Source organism: Haliotis cracherodii, unplaced genomic scaffold, assembly GCF_022045235.1.
Source record: "Haliotis cracherodii isolate W230 unplaced genomic scaffold, xgHalCrac1.p SCAF_10, whole genome shotgun sequence".
In the NCBI taxonomy this organism is placed as follows: domain Eukaryota; kingdom Metazoa; phylum Mollusca; class Gastropoda; order Lepetellida; family Haliotidae; genus Haliotis; species Haliotis cracherodii.
The window spans coordinates 58,902,288-58,927,379 of record NW_027266265.1 but is presented as its reverse complement, the minus strand read 5'-3'; the positions used below and the strand labels follow the sequence as shown (position 1 = coordinate 58,927,379).

General features: G+C 47.0%; 1 protein-coding gene across 6 annotated transcripts in view; it reads right to left on the bottom strand.

The window, feature by feature from the left end:
- The window catches only part of LOC139454588 (uncharacterized), a 53,746-nt gene that overhangs the window by 17,524 nt on the left and 11,130 nt on the right, over window positions 1–25,092 (bottom strand). For 5 of the 6 annotated variants that reach the window (XM_071236396.1, XM_071236395.1, XM_071236397.1 and 2 more), the window contains 15 exons: window positions 24,428–24,670; window positions 23,103–23,412; window positions 22,511–22,966; window positions 20,869–21,028; window positions 20,249–20,387; window positions 19,057–19,188; window positions 17,334–17,490; window positions 15,636–15,748; window positions 15,358–15,514; window positions 11,564–11,803; window positions 7,713–7,928; window positions 7,411–7,592; window positions 6,209–6,410; window positions 4,825–4,976; window positions 1,367–2,624 (listed from right to left, as the gene is read on the bottom strand). In XM_071236396.1, coding sequence (XP_071092497.1) covers window positions 1,367–2,624; window positions 4,825–4,976; window positions 6,209–6,410; window positions 7,411–7,592; window positions 7,713–7,928; window positions 11,564–11,803; window positions 15,358–15,514; window positions 15,636–15,748; window positions 17,334–17,490; window positions 19,057–19,188; window positions 20,249–20,387; window positions 20,869–21,028; window positions 22,511–22,966; window positions 23,103–23,412; window positions 24,428–24,670 — 4,117 coding nt within the window. The remainder of the gene's footprint in view (window positions 1–1,366; window positions 2,625–4,824; window positions 4,977–6,208; window positions 6,411–7,410; window positions 7,593–7,712; window positions 7,929–11,563; window positions 11,804–15,357; window positions 15,515–15,635; window positions 15,749–17,333; window positions 17,491–19,056; window positions 19,189–20,248; window positions 20,388–20,868; window positions 21,029–22,510; window positions 22,967–23,102; window positions 23,413–24,427; window positions 24,671–25,092) is intronic. The other variant, XM_071236398.1, reaches the window with a different exon arrangement.

Sequence of the window (25,092 nt, the reverse complement as noted above, 5' to 3'; positions counted from 1 at the left end):
GGGACACTGTCACAACGGACTGTAGACCACACACTGAGGGTCCACTCGTGGGACACTGTCACAACGGACTGTAGACCACACACTCAGGGTCCACTCGTGGGACACTGTCACAACGGACTGTAGCCCACACACTCAGGGTCCACTCGTGGGACACTGTCACAACTAACTGTAGACCACACACTCAGGGTCCACTCGTGGGACACAGTCACAACTGACTGTAGACCACACACTCAGGGTCCACTCATGGGACACTGTCACAACTGACTGTAGACCACACACTCAGGGTCCACTCATGGGACACTGTCACAACTGACTGTAGACCACATACTCAGGGTCCACTCGTGGGACACTGTCACAACTGACTGTAGACCACACACTCAGGGTCCACTCGTGGGACACTGTCACAACCGACTGTAGACCACACACTCAGGGTCCACTCATGGGACACTGTCACAACTGACTGTAGATCACACACTGAGGGTCCACTCGTGGGACACTGTCACAACTGACTGTAGACCACACACTCAGGGTCCACTCGTGGGACACTGTCACAACCGACTGTAGACCACACACTCAGGGTCCCCTCGTGTGAATAACACAGTTCTCTATATTTCACACAAACATACTCCTTCTAACAGGTACTTGCTCCTTGTCACCCTGTAATATAAAACTTGTGTCAATAGCAAGGTCTGTATTTTAAAAGCTGAATGTTCCTCATTGAATATTGTTGCTTCCAGCCGCACTCAGCAATAATCCAGCTATAAGACATTGGTCTCAAAATAATCGAGTCTGGACCACACAATTCAGGGATTGATGTCATGAGCATCGATCTACACAATTGGGATACAATGACATGCATCAATCAAGTCAGCGAGCCTGACCACCTGATTTTACGACAAGCACAGTCACCTGTGACAGCAAGCATGGATTGCTGAAGACCTATTCTAACCCAGATCTTTGACAAAGATTTTTCATGCATATATTTTTGCATTAAACATCGTGTCCGAGCCGAGAATTCAAGGCGACGAAAGCCAAGATGTCATTTGACTTACATTACACATGATGGCACGAAAAGATGGAAATAATAACTTAGATGTAAGTTTGATTACTTTTAGATATATTTTTGTTGATTTTATTTATTACTTTGAATAATATATTTAAAGATTTGTTTAAAACGTCTTTATTTTCCTCTTTGACATGTTAGATGTGGACCCGTTGTTGAAATGTGTGTCCAAGAATTTTATTTTCAATAACATCGCGGGAAATAGTGAATAATTTTTCAATAAGGATACGGTGTTGAAAGGGTTAATGTACAAATCAAGAAACCGAGAAAGCACCTGCCATCATGCTGCATCCTCCAACTCACCCCTGAAACGCTTCATCTTCCTCTTACTGCCAGGATTCCGTTGTTCATCCAGCTGCAGAAAATGGACATTCTTCTCCTCCGCAAACATCTTCTCCAGTTCGGGATTGTCAGCTTTCATGGGGTTGTCGTCCACACTCACCCAAATGTCCTTCTTTGTGGGAAAGATCTTCTGTTTCTTCAGCTTCTTCATCGCGGATTCAACCTGTTGTTTCAGCAGAGGTAGTTCCCCCATTGGAGCTTGCTCCTGCTTAACTTGCAATGCTTTTCGTCCTATCATAGCAAATATAGTCAGAGCATCAGAGAAGACAATCTTGTTACTTGGTGAATTCACTGTGGCCATCAGCAGGAGAAGGTCTGCAAAGTCCTTCAGACATGGCCCCGTTTCAATTCTTGCACCTCTCGTAAATAGATCTGCCAAATCTTGATATAGATGGCAAATAAAATACCTCTTGGCAAGATCTGAGTGATAGTCCACCAATAGGTCATGGTATTTGTCGAAAAGACCTGACCGATCCGTCCACCAGACTTCATCACGGGCCAGCATCACTCCCTCGATGAAGTTCTGATCATTGCCATCCTTATCCCTGACCTCGGGCACAAAGATGACAGGGTTGTTGTGATAGAGGTCCTGATGATCCTTGCCACCCAGGTTGTCACCAAGATAGCGGTAAACAGCTTTCAGGTGGGCCAGACACGACCGAAATCTCCGTGGACTGTCGGAACCTTCATCTCGCTTGCCCCACTCTATCAGCATGTCCTTGACCGTGGAGGTCTCCACGGTGTTCTTGATGCGCAGATACTTGGTGAAGGAGCTCTGGGGGCTGGACGTGACGGCGAGGTAGTACACGGTGTGGCCCAGGACCTGCTGCAGCTTAGGAGCCCGCACATACAGCAGGGACGGCTGCATCGTCACCACCTGCTCCTGCATCCGTAGCCCCATCCCGGGGATCTCCTCCAACGACAGCTGCAATCCGGGGATCCACTTCAGACTCGTCAAGTTTATGCAGAACGAAGACTCTGCCTCTCGCAGAACTTGCCCGTTGCCATCTTTCACTTGTACATTCTGGTACTTGGAGTACTTGGCATCCCAGTCTCGGTCAAGGACTTCAAACAATGTCTGCATTTGTTCCTTATGACGATCAGGGTACTTGTTTTTGGTGACCAAGTCAGTGAATTCTTGACATGAGAAGTCGGCGATGTTGTAGCCAGTGCTGGAGTCAGGCCACATGTCTCGGAGAGGAGCCCAAGGTGTGTCCATCTGAAATACAACCAACACAATTATACACACATCTTAACCCAAACACCCAAACACGAAACACAAACCATCTTAGAATAGTCGTTGAAAAAAACATTATCACCCGAACCACGAATCACAGTTGAGACATTCAATCCACACAGACATTTAGCAGCTCACCAGGTAGTCCACGATAGGCCGGCCACAGACTCCCAGGGGAGCTGCTGTATGTGGATTGTATGGACCCACCAAGAACACCCAGATGAGCTGCTGAATGTGGATTGAATGGACATACCAAGGACACCCAGATGAGCTGCTGAATGTGGATTGGATGGACATACCAAGGACACCCAGATGTGCTGTTGTATGTGGATTGGATGGACCTACCATGGACTCTTGTGTGGGCTGCTGTATATCGATTGGATGGACCTACCAAGGACACCCAGATGAGCTGCTGAATGTGGATTGAATGGACATACCAAGGACACCCAGATGAGCTGCTGAATGTTGATTGAATGGACATACCAAGGACATCCGGGTGAAATGTTGTATGTGGATTGTATGGACCTACAAAGGACACCCGGGTGAACTGCTGTATGTGGATTGTATGGACCCACCATCGACACCCAGATGACCTGTTGTATGTGGATTGAATGGACCTACCAAGGACACCCGGGTGAACTGCTGTATGTGGATTTGATGGACCTACCAAGGACACCCGGGTGAACTGCTGTATGTGGATTGGATGGACCTACCATGGACTCCTTGTTGACCTGCTGTATGTGGATTGTATGGATCTACCATGGACACCCGGGTGAACTGCTGAATGTGGATTGGATGGACCCACCATGGACACCCGGGTGAACTGCTGTATGTGGGTTGTATGGACCTACCATGGACACCCGGGTGAACTGCTGTATGTGGATTGTATGGACCTACCATGGACACCCGGGTGAACTGTTGCATGTGGATTGTATGGACCTACCATGGACACCCGGGTGAACTGCTGTATGTGGATTGAATGGACCTACCAAGGACACCTGGGTGAACTGCTGAATGTGGATTGTATGGACCTACCAAGGACACCCGGGTGAACTGCTGTATGTGGATTGGATGGACCCACCAAGGACACCCAGGTGAACTGCTGTATGTGGATTGGATGGACCCACCATGGACACCCGGGTGAACTGCTGCATGTGGATTGTATGGACCTACCATGGACACCCGGGTGAACTGCTGCATGTGGATTGTATGGACCTACCATGGACACCCGGGTGAACTGCTGCAAGTGGATTCTATGGACCTACCATGGACACCCGGGTGAACTGTTGCATGTGGATTCTATGGACCTACCATGGACACCCGGGTGAACTGCTGTATGTGGATTGAATGGACCTACCAAGGACACCCGGGTGAACTGCTGTATGTGGATTGGATGGACCCACCAAGGACACCCGGGTGAACTGCTGTATGTGGATTGGATGGACCCACCATGGACACCCGGGTGAACTGCTGTATGTGGATTGTATGGACCCACCATGGACACCCGGGTGAACTGCTGTATGTGGATTGTATGGACCCACCATGGACACTCGGGTGAACTGCTGTATGTGGATTGGATGGACCTACCATGGACACTCGGGTGAACTGCTGTATGTGGATTGTATCGACCCACCATGGACACCCAGGTGAACTGCTGTATGTGGATTGTATGGACCCACCAAGGACACCTGGGTGAACTGCTGTATGTGGATTGGATGGACCTACCATGGACACCCAGGTGAGCTGCATGTGGATTTGATGGACCTACCAAGGACACCTTGGTGGGCTGATGTCTGTGGATTTGATGGACCTACCATGGACACCTGGGTGGGCTGATGTATTTGGATTTGATGGACCTACCATAGACACCTGGGTGGGCTGATGTATGTGGATTTGATGGACCTACAATGGACACCTGGGTGGGCTGATGTATGTGGATTTGATGGACCTACCATGGACACCTGGGTGGGCTGATGTATGTGGATTTGATGGACCTACCATGGACACCTGGGTGGGCTGATGTATGTGGACTTGATGGACCTACCATGGACACCTGGGTGGGCTGCTGTATGTGGATTTGATGGACCTACCAAGGACACCTGGGTGGGCTGATGTATGTGGATTTGATGGACCTACCAAGGATACCTGGGTGGGCTGCTGTATGTGGATTGGATGGACCTACCATGGACTCTTGTGTGAGCTGCACATCTGTGGCAGTGATGTTGAGGAAGTCTGTGACTCCAAGCTGTAGGAAGAAGTCATGCCATCGGTGGACATCGAGTGGACTCACAGCCTGGTTCAGGTACACCGCGTCCAGCAGGACCCAGTCATAGCCTGGCAGACAAACAGTTCATCTTAGACCAAGCTCAGCCCAACAACAGTAGCCACATGCCTCATTTCTAAATGCTACAGTCACCTATCGACAACCAGAAAGCTAATGATTGCTATGTGATGTAATTGATTTATGAGCAGCAGCCCCCAATTCTACCATCCATTAAGTCACTCCGGCTACCACCCTTGGTTGACATCTTCCTGAGGCAAGAGAGTTGACTGACTCTAAGAATCCAGTTTCCACACTTGCCGAACTATGCTGGAAATTTCTGGGCTCGATTGAAATGCCACCAGTGGCATTGTGTCCCTTCTATGCCCCTCCTATTGACCAATCAGATTCCACCTCTCATATAACTTGCAGTTGCTTCAAACAAAATGGCAGAGGCCAGTCAAGACAATCTGATCGATGATCAAGATCTATATTGTAATATAACAGGTTGTACCTCACGAAGTGCATCAAATCCTGTGAGCACCTGGATTAAAAACATGAAAAGATTTGGGAAAATATTTGTCGACAACCAGTTGACGGTACACATCCTTTGCAAATCCTGCAGTCAACCGAAATCTGCACTTTGAAATCCATGTGGTTTACGAACCGGATAGACTCGTTAGTCCAACCAAATGTAACTCAGCAAGGGTGGAAACTGGACTTTTTCCACCTTTGCCTTGGGAAGATGAAGGTTTCTTGGGATCACACACACTCGATTGTCCCGAACTTCCCCTGTTGAAGCCTTACAGCCATTATGACCACAGGTCCCCATCACTGGAATACGCTAGGGACAAAACACTTGGCTTTGTAGGTTGTAAAAAACAACTTAATGTTATCAAGTGACTTGGCAGATTGCATTTCAATGTAATCAGATAATAACATAATATCAACCACTGGTTGGTCTCATTTGGGTATTTACCAACACACACACATACACACACTCACACTCACGCACGCAGGCACACGCACACACACACACACACACACACACACACACACACCACACGCGCGCGCCCGCACACACACACACACACACACACACACACACACACCACACACACCACACCACACCACACCACACCACACCACACCACACCACACCACACACACCACACCACACCACACCACACCACACCACACCACACCACACCACACCACACCACACCACACCACACCACACCACACCACACCACACCACACACACACACACACACACACACACACACATACACCAGAATACACTCACCTGGCAACTGTCGCTGCAGATCAATCTTGTTCCCGTAAGCCGGGGTGAAGTGCACAGCCTCGTCTGCTGGCCTCCTCAGTCCACTGTTAGTGACGACACGAGCCACAGACTTGAGTTCCGCCATGTTGATCAACGATGGCTGCTGCTCACTCTGAGACTTGATGAACAGTAGGTAGCTGATGAGGATGTCCCGGGACTTGGTCTGCAATGATACGATGGAGTGAGACACACTGACTAACAGGAGGTAGCTGGAGGGATATCCAGAGGAGACAACTCACCCACCATGCTGCAGACTTGAGTGTTGGTAAGATTACAATTGCGTGATATAAGAGGAGTCAACTCACCTGCCATGCTGCAGACTTGAGTGTTGGTAAGATTACGATTGCGTGATATAAGAGGAGTCAACTCACCTGCCATGCTGCAGACTTGAGTGTTGGTAAGATTACGATTGCGTGATATAAGAGGAGACAACTCACCCACCATGCTGCAGACTTGAGTGTTGGTAAGATTACAATTGCGTGATATAAGAGGAGACAACTCACCCACTATGCTGCAGACTTGAGTGTTGGTAAGATTACGATTGCGTGATATAAGAGGAGACAACTCACCCACCATGCTGCAGACTTGAGTGTTGGTAAGATTACGATTGCGTGATATAAGAGGAGACAACTCACCCACCATGCTGCAGACTTGAGTGTTGGTAAGATTACGATTGCGTGATATAAGAGGAGTCAACTCACCTGCCATGCTGCAGACTTGAGTGTTGGTAAGATTACAATTGCGTGATATAAGAGGAGACAACTCACCCACCATGCTGCAGACTTGAGTGTTGGTAAGATTACAATTGCGTGATATAAGAGGAGACAACTCACCCACTATGCTGCAGACTTGAGTGTTGGTAAGATTACGATTGCGTGATATAAGAGGAGACAACTCACCCACCATGCTGCAGACTTGAGTGTTGGTAAGATTACGATTGCGTGATATAAGAGGAGACAACTCACCCACTATGCTGCAGACTTGAGTGTTGGTAAGATTACGATTGCGTGATATAAGAGGAGTCAACTCACCCACCATGCTGCAGACTTGAGTGTTGGTAAGATTACGATTGCGTGATATAAGAGGAGTCAACTCACCTGCCATGCTGCAGACTTGAGTGTTGGTAAGATTACGATTGCGTGATATAAGAGGAGACAACTCACCTGCCATACTTCAGACTTGAGTGTTGGCAAGATATGATGATGAATGATGTCAAGGGGAGACAACTGCTTCACTCCCACACGCTGGAGAAGTTTCTGCACCTGAGAGTTGACCTCGCTGTCAGAGGTCGTCATGAGTCCTGAGTGCACCATGCAGAGGTCGCGGTGCAGCTCCGATATGGGATCTGGTGTGAAAGAAACAAACAGCAGATGTAGCCATCAACATAAGGAGGACTCTCTCCCCTGCAGTCTGTTATTCAACAAGGAGTGTTTACCAGACAGGACGATGATGTAAACACTCTTACCTCTCCTGCCAAACTGCAGAGTTTGGGACGTTTGTGTGGAATCAACGGGCGGCAAGAAAACGGTCATCTCGGCCAGACACACAAGCTGACCAGTGGAGAGGGGAATGATGCGGGTTGTCTTGAGTCTGTCGAACACCTGCTCATTCTCCTGGAACTCATCCAGACTGCGATACAAGCAGGCCAGCCACTTGGCGACAGTCACCACCTTCTCTGTAGCTGCAGGAGATACACGCAATAGTGTCACGCATTATATGTTCAGTGAGTGAGTGAGTGAGTGAGTGAGTGAGTGAGTGAGTGAGTGAATGTAAGAGCCAGCCACTTGGCGACAGTCACCACCTTCTCTGTAGCTGCAGGAGATACACGCAATAGTGTCACCCATCATATGTTCAGTGAGTGAGTGAGTGAGTGAGTGAGTGAGTGAGTGAGTGAGTGAGAGTGAATGTAAGAGTGTGAGAGCCAGCCACTTGGCGACAGTCACCACCTTCTCTGTAGCTGCAGGAGATACACGCAATAGTGTCACGCATCATATGTTCAGTGAGTGAGTGAGTGAGTGAGTGAATGTAAGAGTGTGAGAGCCAGCCACTTGGCGACAGTCACCACCTTCTCTGTAGCTGCAGGAGATACACGCAATAGTGTCACCCATCATATGTTCAGTGAGTGAGTGAGTGAGTGAGTGAGTGTGAGAGCCAGCCACTTGGCGACAGTCACCACCTTCTCTGTAGCTGCAGGAGATACACGCAATAGTGTCACGCATTATATGTTCAGTGAGTGAGTGAGTGAGTGAGTGTAAGAGTGTGAGAGCCAGCCACTTGGCGACAGTCACCACCTTCTCTGTAGCTGCAGGAGATACACGCAATAGTGTCACGCATCATATGTTCAGTGAGTGAGTGAGTGAGTGAGTGAATGTAAGAGTGTGAGAGCCAGCCACTTGGCGACAGTCACCACCTTCTCTGTAGCTGCAGGAGATACACGCAATAGTGTCACCCATCATATGTTCAGTGAGTGAGTGAGTGAGTGAGTGAGTGTGAGAGCCAGCCACTTGGCGACAGTCACCACCTTCTCTGTAGCTGCAGGAGATACACGCAATAGTGTCACGCATTATATGTTCAGTGAGTGAGTGAGTGAGTGAGTGTAAGAGTGTGAGAGCCAGCCACTTGGCGACAGTCACCACCTTCTCTGTAGCTGCAGGAGATACACGCAATAGTGTCACGCATCATATGTTCAGTGAGTGAGTGAGTGAGTGAGTGAATGTAAGAGTGTGAGAGCCAGCCACTTGGCGACAGTCACCACCTTCTCTGTAGCTGCAGGAGATACACGCAATAGTGTCACCCATCATATGTTCAGTGAGTGAGTGAGTGAGTGAGTGAGTGAGTGAGTGAGTGAGTGTGAGAGCCAGCCACTTGGCGACAGTCACCACCTTCTCTGTAGCTGCAGGAGATACACACAATAGTGTCACCCATCATATGTTCAGTGAGTGAGTGAGTGAGTGAGTGAGTGAGTGAGTGAGTGTGAGAGCCAGCCACTTGGCGACAGTCACCACCTTCTCTGTAGCTGCAGGAGATACACGCAATAGTGTCACCCATCATATGTTCAGTGAGTGAGTGAGTGAGTGAGTGAGTGTAAGAGTGTGAGAGCCAGCCACTTGGCGACAGTCACCACCTTCTCTGTAGCTGCAGGAGATACACACAATAGTGTCACCCATCATATGTTCAGTGAGTGAGTGAGTGAGTGAGTGAGTGAGTGAGTGTGAGAGACAGCCACTTGGCGACAGTCACCACCTTCTCTGTAGCTGCAGGAGATACACGCAATAGTGTCACCCATCATATGTTCAGTGAGTGAGTGAGTGAGTGAGTGAGTGTAAGAGTGTGAGAGCCAGCCACTTGGCGACAGTCACCACCTTCTCTGTAGCTGCAGGAGATACACACAATAGTGTCACCCATCATATGTTCAGTGAGTGAGTGAGTGAGTGAGTGAGTGAGTGAGTGAGTGAGTGAGTGAGTGAGTGTGAGAGCCAGCCACTTGGCGACAGTCACCACCTTCTCTGTAGCTGCAGGAGATACACGCAATAGTGTCACCCATCATATGTTCAGTGAGTGAGTGAGTGAGTGAGTGAGTGTAAGAGTGTGAGAGCCAGCCACTTGGCGACAGTCACCACCTTCTCTGTAGCTGCAGGAGATACACGCAATAGTGTCACAGATTATATGTTCAGTGAGTGAGTGAGTGAGTGAGTGAGTGTAAGAGTGTGAGAGCCAGCCACTTGGCGACAGTCACCACCTTCTCTGTAGCTGCAGGAGATACACGCAATAGTGTCACCCATCATATGTTCAGTGAGTGAGTGAGTGAGTGAGTGAGTGTAAGAGTGTGAGAGCCAGCCACTTGGCGACAGTCACCACCTTCTCTGTAGCTGCAGGAGATACACACAATAGTGTCACCCATCATATGTTCAGTGAGTGAGTGAGTGAGTGAGTGAGTGAGTGAGTGAGTGAGTGTGAGAGCCAGCCACTTGGCGACAGTCACCACCTTCTCTGTAGCTGCAGGAGATACACGCAATAGTGTCACCCATCATATGTTCAGTGAGTGAGTGAGTGAGTGAGTGAGTGTAAGAGTGTGAGAGCCAGCCACTTGGCGACAGTCACCACCTTCTCTGTAGCTGCAGGAGATACACGCAATAGTGTCACGCATTATATGTTCAGTGAGTGAGTGAGTGAGTGAGAGCCAGCCACTTGGCGACAGTCACCACCTTCTCTGTAGCTGCAGGAGATACACGCAATAGTGTCACAGATTATATGTTCAGTGAGTGAGTGAGTGAGTGAGTGAGTGAGTGAGTGTAAGAGTGTGAGAGCCAGCCACTTGGCGACAGTCACCACCTTCTCTGTAGCTGCAGGAGATACACGCAATAGTGTCACGCATTATATGTTCAGTGAGTGAGTGAGTGAGTGAGTGAGTGTAAGAGTGTGAGAGCCAGCCACTTGGCGACAGTCACCACCTTCTCTGTAGCTGCAGGAGATACACACAATAGTGTCACCCATCATATGTTCAGTGAGTGAGTGAGTGAGTGAGTGAGTGAGTGAGTGAGTGTGAGAGCCAGCCACTTGGCGACAGTCACCACCTTCTCTGTAGCTGCAGGAGATACACGCAATAGTGTCACCCATCATATGTTCAGTGAGTGAGTGAGTGAGTGAGTGAGTAAGTGAGTGAGTGAGTGTGAGAGCCAGCCACTTGGCGACAGTCACCACCTTCTCTGTAGCTGCAGGAGATACACGCAATAGTGTCACCCATCATATGTTCAGTGAGTGAGTGAGTGAGTGTGAATGTGAGTGAGTGTGTGAGTGTGAAAGTGAGTGAGTGTGAGAGTGAAAGTGAATGTGCGAGTGTGAATGTGAGTGAGTGAGTGTGAAAGTGAGTGAGTGTGAGTGTGAAAGTGAGTGTGAAAGTGAGTGAGTGAGTGTGAGAGTGAAAGTGAGTGTGAGAGTGTGAATGTGAGTGAGTGTGAGAGTGTGAAAGTGAGTGAGTGAGTGTGAAAGTGAGTGAGTGTGAGTGTGAAAATGAGTGAGTGTGAGTGTGAAAGTGAGTGTGAGTGTGAAAGTGAGTGTGAAAGTGAGTGTGAAAGTGATACATGCAATAGTATCACACATATGTTCAGTGAGTGAGTGAGTGAGTGAGTGAGTGAGTGAGTGAGTGAGTGAGTGTGAAAGTGAGCGAGCGAGTGAGTGTTTTTCTGCCAACCCTATTTTAAAGGGGACTCCTGAACTGGGCTTCGCACAATGTACTCATTGGGAGTAAACCCCAGGCCGTCAGCTAGGAAGAGTGAACCACCCTCCCTCACAGACAACAGTTCATGTCATACGTACAGTCAATAGTTGGAGCATCCCACGACAGCGCCAGAGACTTGCCGATCTGCAACAGATGGTCGACAGTGATGCTCTCCACACCGAGGCTCTGGGCCAGGGCAGGGGTCAATGTCATGGCCACATCAGTATGCAGATAGTAGAGGTTGAGATTCTTCTGCAGCAGTTCAGGCGAGATAACTTCCTTCACGAGTGGATCACGCACAATCACTGTCTGGGAGGGAATCTTCAGCTGTACAGATCCTGAAACACAAAAACCATACAATTATATACTGACACAGAGGATTGTGTATGTACATATCAATGTGATACAACAACCATACAATTATATACTGACACAGAGGATTGTGTATGTACATATCAATGTAATACAACAACCATACAATTATATACTGACACAGAGGATTGTGTATGTACATATCAATGTGATACAACATCCATACAATTACATACTGACACAGAGGATTGTGTATGTACATATCAATATAATACAACATCCATACAATTATATACTGACACAGAGGCCAGGATCTTGTATGTACAGATCCATGTAATATAACATCCATACAATTATATACTGACACAGAGGATTGTGTATGTACATATCAATGTAATATAACATCCATACAATTATATACTGACACAGAGGATTGTGTATGTACATATCAATGTAATATAACATCCATACAATTACATACTGACACAGAGGATTGTGTATGTACATATCAATATAATACAACATCCATACAATTATATACTGACACAGAGGCCAGGATCTTGTATGTACAGATCCATGTAATATAACATCCATACAATTATATACTGACACAGAGGATTGTGTATGTACATATCAATGTAATATAACATCCATACAATTATATACTGACACAGAGGATTGTGTATGTACATATCAATGTAATATAACATCCATACAATTATATACTGACACAGAGGATTGTGTATGTACATATCAATGTAATATAACATCCATACAATTATATACTGACACAGAGGATTGTGTATGTACATATCAATGTAATACAACATGCATACAATTATATACTGACACAGAGGCCAGGATCTTGTATGTACAGATCCATGTAATATAACATCCATACAATTATATACTGACAAAGAGGCCAGGATCTTGTATGTACAGATCCATGTAATATAACATCCATACAATTATATACTGACACAGAGGCCAGGATCTTGTATGTACAGATCCATGTAATATAACATCCATACAATTATATACTGACACAGATGATTGTGTATGTACATATCAATGTAATATAACATCCATACAATTATATACTGACACAGAGGATTGTGTATGAACATATCAATGTAATATAACATCCATACAATTACATACTGACACAGAGGATTGTGTATGTACATATCAATATAATACAACATCCATACAATTATATACTGACACAGAGGCCAGGATCTTGTATGTACAGATCCATGTAATATAACATCCATACAATTATATACTGACACAGAGGATTGTGTATGTACATATCAATGTAATATAACATCCATACAATTATATACTGACACAGAGGATTGTGTATGTACATATCAATGTAATATAACATCCATACAATTATATACTGACACAGAGGATTGTGTATGTACATATCAATGTAATATAACATCCATACAATTATATACTGACACAGAGGATTGTGTATGTACATATCAATGTAATACAACATGCATACAATTATATACTGACACAGAGGCCAGGATCTTGTATGTACAGATCCATGTAATATAACATCCATACAATTATATACTGACAAAGAGGCCAGGATCTTGTATGTACAGATCCATGTAATATAACATCCATACAATTATATACTGACACAGAGGCCAGGATCTTGTATGTACAGATCCATGTAATATAACATCCATACAATTATATACTGACACAGAGGATTGTGTATGTACATATCAATGTAATACAACATGCATACAATTATATACTGACACAGAGGCCAGGATCTTGTATGTACAGATCCATGTAATATAACATCCATACAATTATATACTGACAAAGAGGCCAGGATCTTGTATGTACAGATCCATGTAATATAACATCCATACAATTATATACTGACACAGAGGCCAGGATCTTGTATGTACAGATCCATGTAATACAACATCCATACAATTATATACTGACACAGAGGCCAGGATCTTGTATGTACAGATCCATGTAATATAACATCCATTCAATTATATACTGACACAGAGGCCAGGATCTTGTATGTACAGATCCATGTAATACAACATCCATACAATTATATACTGACACAGAGGCCAGGATCTTGTATGTACAGATCAATGTAACATAACATCCATACAATTATATACTGACACAGAAGCCAGGATCTTGTATGTACAGATCCATGTAATATAACATCCATACAATTATATACTGACACAGAGGCCAGGATCTTGTATGTACAGATCCATGTAATACAACATCCATACAATTATATACTGACACAGAGGCCAGGATCTTGTATGTACAGATCCATGTAATACAACATCCATACAATTATATACTGACACAGAGGCCAGGATCTTGTATGTACAGATCCATGTAATATAACATCCATACAATTATATACTGACACAGAGGCCAGGATCTTGTATGTACAGATCCATGTAATATAACATCCATACAATTATATACTGACACAGAGGCCAGGATCTTGTATGTACAGATCCATGTAATATAACATCCATACAATTATATACTGACACAGAGGCCAGGATCCTGTATGTACAGATCCATGTATAGCATACCTACAAACACAAGCAGATACAGTGAGTGGGTGTGTGAAGAAGGGAGGGAGTTTGTACTTAAGCTCCAGTGATTTTGACACTAAAAGTTGTATGTAGGACTTGGACCCAAGAAATGTAATAAGTCAGTGGCAAAAGTCAAATCAACAAAACAAGGCAGATGAACCATAACAAATCAAAGCAATACCGTTCATGTTTGGATGAATATATACAATCTGGCTAATAAAACTTTCCAATAAGAAAAGCGCTTGACTAAGTCCTTATAACTCCTGACAACATTTCCCTATGATACAGAAGGTAAGACATGCACTGCCCACAATTTCAATTACACATTTTGATGGTTTTACCTTATTTTGTTGTAAGAAACTTTGATACTGTAGCCTTGCTTAGCATTCTATCAGTCAAAAGTCCAACTACTTATACAAATCATCGGTCAAATTGAAATGTTATCGGTCTATGACCGCTGACCGAAGGCCATCTGAAACTCAGAGCTATATCAGATGTGGGAGAATAGCCGAAAGTGATGCAGGTCTCAGGCGTTTAACACTTTGGTGAAACCCATGAGCACGGGCAAATCTGGGATTTCGACCCACCATCATTGGTTTCAGTGAATCGCACCTTTCACACCTGTGTCCCCTGTAGATGTAGTAGAATGGTGTGACACATCTATAATACATCTACATGCATACAGACTCATGAAGATTCGGGGTAGAACAGGTCTTCAGCAACACATGCTTGCCGTAAAAGGCCACTATGCTTGTCGTAACAGGCGACCAACGGGATTGGTGGTCAGGCTGACTGACATGGTTGATACAAGTCATCAATCCCAATTGCATGGATCGATGTTCATGTTATCACAGGATTGTCTGGTCAAGACTCGATTATTTACAGACCGCCTCATATAGCTGGAATATTGCTGAGTGCAGCGTTGAACAACAAACAAACAAACAACATGCATAGAGTGGCAGGAGTACCTTTCTTGTTGGTCTGGACAGGCAGGCACTCTTTAGCCCGGAGTTTCCCCAGGATTTGGGTGGCGACTGGACGGAAGAAGTCGAGTATTTCATCCTCCATCGGCACAAACTGGAGGTAGGCAGCAAGCGCTTCCATGTTGCTGAAGTCCGGGTGAGACTGGCAGACAGAGGTAAGGAAGATGAAGATGATGGGGACAGAGTATGGTCAAGGTCAAAGTGTCAAGGTCACCAAGACCCCATAACGCTAGGCATGCTGTTGCTAAGGGGAGTGTACCTACCTTGAAGATGTCCAGTGCCTCGATGAAGAGAGTGTGGATCTCGTTCCTTAGCCACTGGTTCCATGGACTGTCTCGATCAACGTCCTCCCGACTAGAGGGCACGTCAAAGTCACCTGAGGAGAGAATATAGTGACACATCACTATAACACAGTCACACATCACGACAACACAGTCACACATCACTAAAACACAGTCACACATCACTACACCACAGTCACACATCACAACAACACAGTCACACATCACTACAACACAGTCACTCATCACTACACCACAGTCACACATTACAACAACACAGTCACACATCACTACAACACAGTCACACATCATTACAACACAGTCACACATCACTAAAACACAGTCACTCATCACCACACCACAGTCACACATCACGACAACACAGTCACACATCACTACAACACAGTCACACATCACTACACCACAGTCACACATCAAAACAACAGTCACACATCACTACAACATAGTCACACATCACTACAACACAGTCACACATCACGATAACACAGTCACTCATCACAACACAGTCACACATCTCTACAACACAGTCACACATCACTACAACATAGTCACACATCACTACAACACAGTCACACATCACGATAACACAGTCACACATCACAACACAGTCACACATCTCTACAACACAGTCACACATCACGACAACACAGTCACTCATCACTACAACACAATCACACACCACTACAACACAGTCACACATCACTAGAACAGTCACACATCACAACAACACAGTCATACATCACGACAACACATTCACTCATTACAACAACACAGTCACACATCACAACAACACATTCACTCATTACAACAACACAGTCACACATCACTACACCACAGTCACTCATCACTACAACAGTCACACATCACTACAACACAGTCACACATCACTACAACACAGTCACACATCACTACAACACAGTCACACATCACTACAACACAGTCACACATCACTACAACACAGTCACACATCATGATAACACAGTCACTCATCATTACAACACAGTCACACATCACGATAACACAGTCACACATCACCACAACATAGTCACTCATCACTACAACACAGTCACTCATCACTACAACACAGTCACTCATCATTACAACAGTCACTCATCATTACAACAGTCACTCATCACTACAACAGTCACTCATCACTATAACAGTCACTAATCACTACAACACAGTCACACATCACTACAACACAGTCAATCATCACTACAACAGTCACTCATCACTATAACAGTCACTCATCACTACACCACAGTCACACATCACTACACCACAGTCACTCATCACTACAACAGTCACACATCACTACACCACAGTCACACATCACTACAACACAATCACTCATCACTACAACAAAGTCACACATCACTACAACACAGTCACACATCCCTACAACACAGTCACACATCAAAACAACAGTCACACATCACGACAACATAGTCACACATCACTACAACACAGTCACACATCACGATAACACAGTCACACATCACAACACAGTCACACATCTCTCCAACACAGTCACACATCACTCCAACACAGTCACACATCACTACAACACAGTCACACATCACTACACCACAGTCACACAGTCACACATAACTACAACACAGTCACACATCACGACAACACAGCGGACCGATGACGCACCTTGTATGATGAAGCGGAAGCCATAGCTCCGAAGGGGCAGGAAGGCAAAGACGGGCTGCTTGTTGGGGAGGACGTGCACCTTCAACTTCTGGTCCTTGTTGCGGAGTGGGAACGCCAGGGCAATCTCTGTGGACTCCACGTCTACTCCCGACTTGGCCTGGACAGACATCAAGGAAAGATTATCTATACCTATCTATATTACCACATTCATTATTGTGTACAGCGCAGCATGTTCAAAGCCCCATAGGAGGTAGGTTAGCGCTGCCTCGCTTACGATCTCAAGCGTTGACGTCCATACCACGATTGAGTAGATTAATCACAGCGCCCTGTAAACGATCAATAATAATCCAGGGTTAGATAAGCGATATCTGTCACGATCTGGGTGTCTGCTGGTCAGCAACGAACCCACCTGTATGGAGGTCAAGGAACCCACCTGTATGGAGGTCAAGGAACCCACCTGTATTGAGGTAGCAAGGAACCCACCTGTATGGAGGTCAAGGAATCCACCTGTATGGAGGCCAAGGAACCCACCTGTATGGATGTCAAGGAACCCACCTGTATGGAGTTCAAGGAACCCACCTGTATTGAGGTAGCAAGGCACCCACCTGTATGGAGGTCAAGGGACCACCTGTATGGAGGTCAAGGAACCCACCTGTATTGAGGTAGCAAGGCACCCACCTGTATGGAGGTCAAGGAACCCACCTGTATGGAGGTCAAAGAACCACCTGTATTGAGGTAGCAAGGAACCCACCTGTATGGAGGTCAAGGAACCCACCCGTATTGAGGTAGCAAGGCACCCACCTGTATGGAGGTCAAGGAACCCATCTGTATGGAGGTCAAGGAACCACCTGTATGGAGGTCAAGGAACCCACCTGTATGGAGGCCAAGGAACCCACCTGTATGGAGGCCAAGGAACCCACCTGTATTGAGATAGCAAGGAACCCACCTGTATGGAGGTCAAGGAACCCACCTGTATTGAGGTAGCAAGGAACCTATCTGTATGGAGGCCAAGGAACCCACCTATATGGAGGCCAAAGGACCACCTGTATGGAGGTCAAGGAACCACCTGTATGGAGGTCAAGGAACCCACCTGTATGGAGGTCAAGGAACCCACCTGTATGGAGGTCAAGGAACCCACTTGTATGGAGGTCAAGGAACCCACTTGTATTGAGGTAGCAAGGAACCCACCTGTATGGAGGTCAAGGAACCCACCTGTATTGAGGTAGCAAGGAACCCACTTGTATGGAGGCCAAGGAACCCACCTGTATGGAGGTCAAGGAACCCACCTGTATGGAGGTAGCAAGGAACCCACCTGTATGGAGGTCAAGGAACCCACCTGTATTGAGGTAGCAAGGAACCCACCTGTATAGAGGTCAAGGAACCACCTGTATGGAGGTCAAGGAACCCACCTGTATGGAGGTCAAGGAACCACCTGTATGGAGGTCAAGGAACCACCTGTATGGAGGTCAAGGAACCCACCTGTATGGTGGTCAAGGAACCCACCTGTATGGAGGTAAAGGACCCATCTGTATGGAGTACAAGGGACCCACTTGTATGGAGGTCAGCAAGGAACTCACCTGTATGGAGGTCAAGGAACCCACCTGTATGGTGGTCAAGGAACTCACCTGTATGGAGGTCAAGGAACCCACCTGTATGGAGGTAAAGGACCCATCTGTATGGAGTACAAGGGACCCACTTGTATGGAGGTCAGCAAGGAACTCACCTGTATGGAGATCGCCGACGCGTCCAGCAGCTTCCTGATGACCAGCCACCTGTCCACCTTGGTGCCATGGTCGATCTCAATGATGCCTTCCCCAAGATCCCGGCGTCGCATTGTCACCACATTACATTCAATCTGACAAAAGAAGCAAACTAACAAATGATCTCTATACCATGTGAGTATGGCTAGGGCTTATGCTTGGCACAGGTAAAACTACATGGTTTCTTGTCCACAACATATTACATGAGACCTGCCTATGGCCCACTAGTCCCTCACAGTCCCTTCCAGTCCCTCCCAGTGCCCCCCAGTGTCTGCCTGTATCTGCATATGTCAGGCTGTGTCTGGCTGTGTCTGGCTGTGTCTGGCTGTGTCTACTTGTGTCAGGCTGTGTCTGGCTGTGTCTGCCTGTGTCTGGCTGTGTCAGGCTGTGTCTGGCTGTGTCTACTTGTGTCAGGCTGTGTCAGGCTGTGTCTGGCTGTATCTGCCTGTGTCTGGCTATGTCTGGCTGTGTCTGCTTGTGTCTGGCTGTGTCTGGCTGTGTCTGGCTGTGTCTGATTGTGTCTGCTTGTGTCTGCTTGTGTCTGCCTGTGTCTTGCTGTGTCTGGCTGTGTCTGCCTGTGTCTGGCTGTGTCTGCCTGTGTCTGGCTGTGTCTGCCTGTGTCCGGCTGTGTCTGATTGTGTCTGGCTGTCTGCTTGTGTCTGGCTGTGTCTGATTGTGTCAGGCTGTATCTGACTGTGTCTGGCTGAGTCTGCCTGTATCTGCCTGTGTCTGGCTGAGTCTGGCTGTGTCTGCCTGTGTCTTCTTGTGTCTGGCTGAGTCTGGCTGTGTCTGACTGTGTCTGCTTGTGTCTGCCTGTGTCTGGCTGTGTCTGCCTGAGTCTGCCTGTATCTGCCTGTGTCTGGCTGAGTCTGGCTGTGTCTGACTGTGTCTGCTTGTGTCTGACTGTGTCTGGCTGTGTCTGCCTGTGTCAGGCTGTATCTGACTGTGTCTAGCTGTGTCTGGCTGAGTCTGCCTGTATCTGCCTGTGTCTGGCTGAGTCTGGCTGTGTCTGACTGTGTCTGCTTGTGTCTGCCTTTGTCTGCTTGTGTCTGCCTGTGTCTGCTTGTGTCTGGCTGAGTCTGGCTGTATCTGCCTGTGTCTACCTGTGTCTTGCTGTGTCTGCCTGTGTCTGGCTGTGTCTGGTGCAGTACTCACCAAGTTCTCCACGGTGATCTGCCGCAGGCGATGCAGGAACAGCAGCAAGGAGGGGTGGACGTCATTAAACCTGGCAGCCAGGGATCTCGTCTGCAGACTCATCTCCTCCTTCAGGGGCAGATAGATGCGTGTCGTCCAGCTGCAAGCAGATCACACACATGCTGAACACTGGATCACAGGACACCACAGATAACTCACCATTCACTCTGAGTCTGTTCCTCGTCCAATGACAACTCACCTTTCATCCGGAACCTGTTCCTCGTCAACAGAAAACTCATGCATCCCCCTGAGCCTGTTCCTCGTCCACCTGGTTGCCACTGACAACTCACCCTTCATCCTGGGCCTGTTCCTCATCCACCTGAGCACCACTGACAACTCACCCTTCACCCTGCATCTGCTCCTCGTCCAATGACAACTCACCTTTCATCCTGAGTCTGCTCCTCGTCCAATGACAACTCACCCTTCACCCTTCATCTGCTCCTCGTCCAATGACAACTCACCCTTCACCCTGCATCTGCTCCTCGTCCAATGACAACTCACCCTTCACCATGCATCTGCTCCTCGTCCAATGACAACTCACCTTTCATCCTGAGTCTGCTCCTCGTTCAATGACAACTCACCTTTCATCCGGAGCCTGTTCCTCCCCGTCCTCCACCCAGTGCGGCAGAATGTAGCCTGTCGGTCCACTCTTCACATCAAACTTCATGTGGAAGCCATTAGAGTGAACTTCAGGGCAGTCTGTTACCCGGAACACCGACTTGAAGCCAATTCCTTTCTGTCCTGTGAAGAGATTATCAAGCACTATGAGCCCTGATCTCATCATACATGGATTCAAGGAAGTAGGAGGGGTGTTCATTAAAGATTTCCCCTAAACCACTAAGGGTTATCATATTTGGTTGAAGTTTCACATGTGTAGTGATACATGTATCTATGGGTTATGTCTGAATTTGCAGCACCGAACTATTAATCTTACCACTTTTACAGGTGTTATGATCAAGGAGGGTGTGACAATGGAGCCAGTAGAATACCGAGCAGTGATTAGGTTTTTATATTTGAAAGGTCGCACACCAAAAGAAACTTTTGATGACATGAAAGCAACTTATGGGGAAGATGCCCCATCATATGACGTTGTTAAACACTGGCATCGCCAGTTCAAGAGTGGTCGGACATCTGTGGAAACAGCTGCCATTCCTGGTCGCCCCCATTCAGCCATTGATGAGGACACTATCCATCAAGTGGAGACCGCTATTTTGGTAGACCGACGTATAACTGTTCGCCAGTTAGCAAAAGATGTCAAGATCAGTATAGGGTCTGTGGAAAAAATCATCCATGACAACTGGAACATGCATAAGGTGTCTGCACGATGGATTCCCAGGTTGCTCACACCTTTCCAAAAGCAGGAACAAGTCAATTCCTCAAAGGATCTTTTGGACATGTGCCAAAAAAAAACAGGTAAACTTTTTTGACAGACTTATCACACAGGATGAAACATGGGTCCATCACTATGATCCTGAGACTAATGTTCAGTCGATGCAATGGAAGCATGTGTAGTCACCACCCCAAAAGAAGGCACGTGTCCAACCCTCTGCAGGCAAGGTCATGCTCACCGTGTTTTGGGACCAGCATGGAGTAGTGATGATGGATTTCTTTGCAAAGGGTACCACAATTACAGGAGCTTATTATGCTTCACTGCTGCGGAAATTGTGGGACGCTATCAAGCTTAAGAGGCGTGGCATGCTGACCAAGGGTGTCCGTCTCCTGCAAGACACTGCTCCAGTACACAACTCTCATGTTGCCCAGACAGAAGCGCGGTCCTGTGGTTATGAAATCCTTCCACATCCTCCTTACTCTCCTGACCTTGCACCATCTGACTTCCACCTCTTTCCAACCATGAAGTCATTTTTGAAGGGAAAACGTTTCAGGGATGATGAAACACTGATTTCTGAAGTCAAGTCCTGGTTTGAGACGCAAAATGAGGGCTTTTACAAGTGACGTCTCCATAGTTGCATAAAACGATGGGAGAAGTGTGTAACTCTTGGTGGTTCCTATGTGGAGAAAGACTAATACCCATGCCAAGTTTCATTCCACTAGGTCCACCGGAAGTGGGTCAGGGGAAATCTTTAATGAACACCTCTTGTACATACTTCCCTAGTCAGTGAGTAAAAATATCACTGCAAAATTACAGTTACTGGCAGTGACGTGACGATCTTACCAAATGTTCACAGTGATGTACATGACCAGATGCTGGGTACTATGACTCACCGATGTACCCGAACTTGTGTTTGCCTTTGGTGCTCCTGCCCACATCACAGAGAGCTCGGATATCCTTCTCCCGGAAACCATTCTCATTGTTCTGGACCATCACCCCATCGGAGTCGATCCGGAACTTCACCGACGGACACTGATCGTTCTCATTATTCAGGATGTTGTCTGGGTAGGCGTTGTCGTCTGCATTCTGTACCAGCTCCAGCACGAAGTGGGTGTCCTTGCTGTACAGATCGCGAGACAGTCGGTCCAGACTCCGCCCAAGCCGCTCCTGCTGCACCTTCATCAGCCGCTGTCCATCCTCGTTCAACTCAACGCCGATCCCGAACTCCTCCCGCCGAATCTGCTCAATGATCAGCTGATATTTGTTCAACTTTGGGTCATTGTCATCTCCTGCTGTCTGCCCTTCCTCCAGCTTATCCTCTTCTTCCTCCTCCCATGAATCTGAGCTTCCTGTAACCATCAACACAATATAATGTGACAGTGCAAGTCCACATGGGTCAGTGCCGACCGATATTGCAGCATAAGCAGGAAGCCATGATCCCCAAAAAGCAGACGTGAAAATGTCAGACATACGGCTCGTACATACCTTTTTTCCTGTCTTCCCCACCGCCTTCCGTCATGTCCGCCTCCTCCCCTGGCTTTGCCTCCTGGTCCTTCCTGACCGTGACCCCCTTCTCTGTCTCCGCCGTGACCCCCTTCTCTGTCTCCGCCGTGACCCCCTTCTCTGTCTCCGCTGTGACCCCCTTCTCTGTCTCCGCTGTGACCCCTTCCTCTGTCCCAACCGGCTCCTTCTTGGCAGCTGGCTGTACCTCCTGGTTGTCATCAGACAAGATGGAGTCCAGATCGTCCGTGTCCGCCTCAGACTCTGAGTCTGATTCCTCCTCGAACTCACTCTCCTGGAAACAGTCGGCAGATGCTGTCTTAATTAATTCTCACCTCCCCATCCCTGCAGTATATCCCACCACTATCACATCCCCTTTTTCACACCACTATCCGTTACACTATTTCCCACCACTATCACCTCCACTATTTCCTTCACTATCATCTCCACTATTTTCCACAACTATTACCTCCACTATTTCCGACAACTATCATCTCCACTATTTCCCACCACTATCCGCTACACTATTTCCCATCACTATCACCTCCACTATTTCCCATCATTATCATCTCCACTATTTCCCACCACTATCATCTCTACTATTTCCCAGCACTATCACCTCCACTATTTCCCATCACTATCATCTCCACTATTTCCCACCACTATCATCTCCACTAATTCCCACCACTATCACCTCCACTATTTCCCACCACTATCATCTCCACTAATTCCCACCACTATCACCTCCACTATTTCCCACCACTATCATCTCCACTATTTCCCACCACTATCACCTCCACTATTTCCCACCACTATCATCTCCACTATTTCCCACCACTATCATCTCCACTATTTCCCACCACTATCATCTCCACTATTTCCCACCACTATCACCTCCACTATTTCCCACCACTATCATCTCCACTATTTCCCACCACTATCAGCACCACTATTTCCCATCACTATCATCTCCACTATTTCCCACCACTATCATCTCCACTAATTCCCACCACTATCACCTCCACTATTTCCCACCACTATCATCTCCACTATTTCCCACCACTATCACCTCCACTATTTCCCACCACTATCATCTCCACTATTTCCCACCACTATCATCTCCACTATTTCCCACCACTATCATCTCCACTATTTCCCACCACTATCACCTCCACTATTTCCCACCACTATCATCTCCACTATTTCCCACCACTATCAGCTCCACTATTTCCCACCACTATCATCTCCACTATTTCCCACCACTATCAGCTCCACTATTTCCCACCACTATCAGCACCACTATTTCTCACCACTATCAGCTCCTCTCCCTGCTCTCTAAGCTCCTTGATGTCAGCTGCAGAGAGCACCTCAGTGACGGCGTCCAGGGGTGGCTGACACTTGTTGATGAGGGTGACAGTCCACTCCTGAACCCCCAACAGACACCCCAGCTTCTCCAGCTGCTGCACACTGCAGCCGTCGTCACGACACACCGACAACAGCAGCATCTTGGACTTGGTGGCGCCAACAACCTGACCCAGAGGTTCCAGGAAGATCTATTGGACAAATCATGGAATGAAATATTGTCCATGAAACCAGTTTTACCTTTTGGCATGATTATCATGCTGAACCATTCACCACCAATCCACCACACAAAGACCACAGTGCACCATTACATTATTCATGTGAAGCTGCAAGTTCATCTGTTGAGGTCAAGCACACATTTACACTGTCAGTCACCTGCTTGGCAAAAGCTTCACTTGACACTACAGGATAGTTCACCTGGTTTACAAGGACAGCTCACCTGGTTTACAAGGATAAGTCACCTGGTTGACAAGGGCAATACTTACAATCTCAGGGAAGCTTCACTAAACACCACAGGATAGCCCACCTGGTTTACAAAGATAGCTCACCTGGTTTACAAGGAGAGCTCACCTGGTTGGCAAAGGCGACACGCACAACCTAAGCTGAGCTTCAG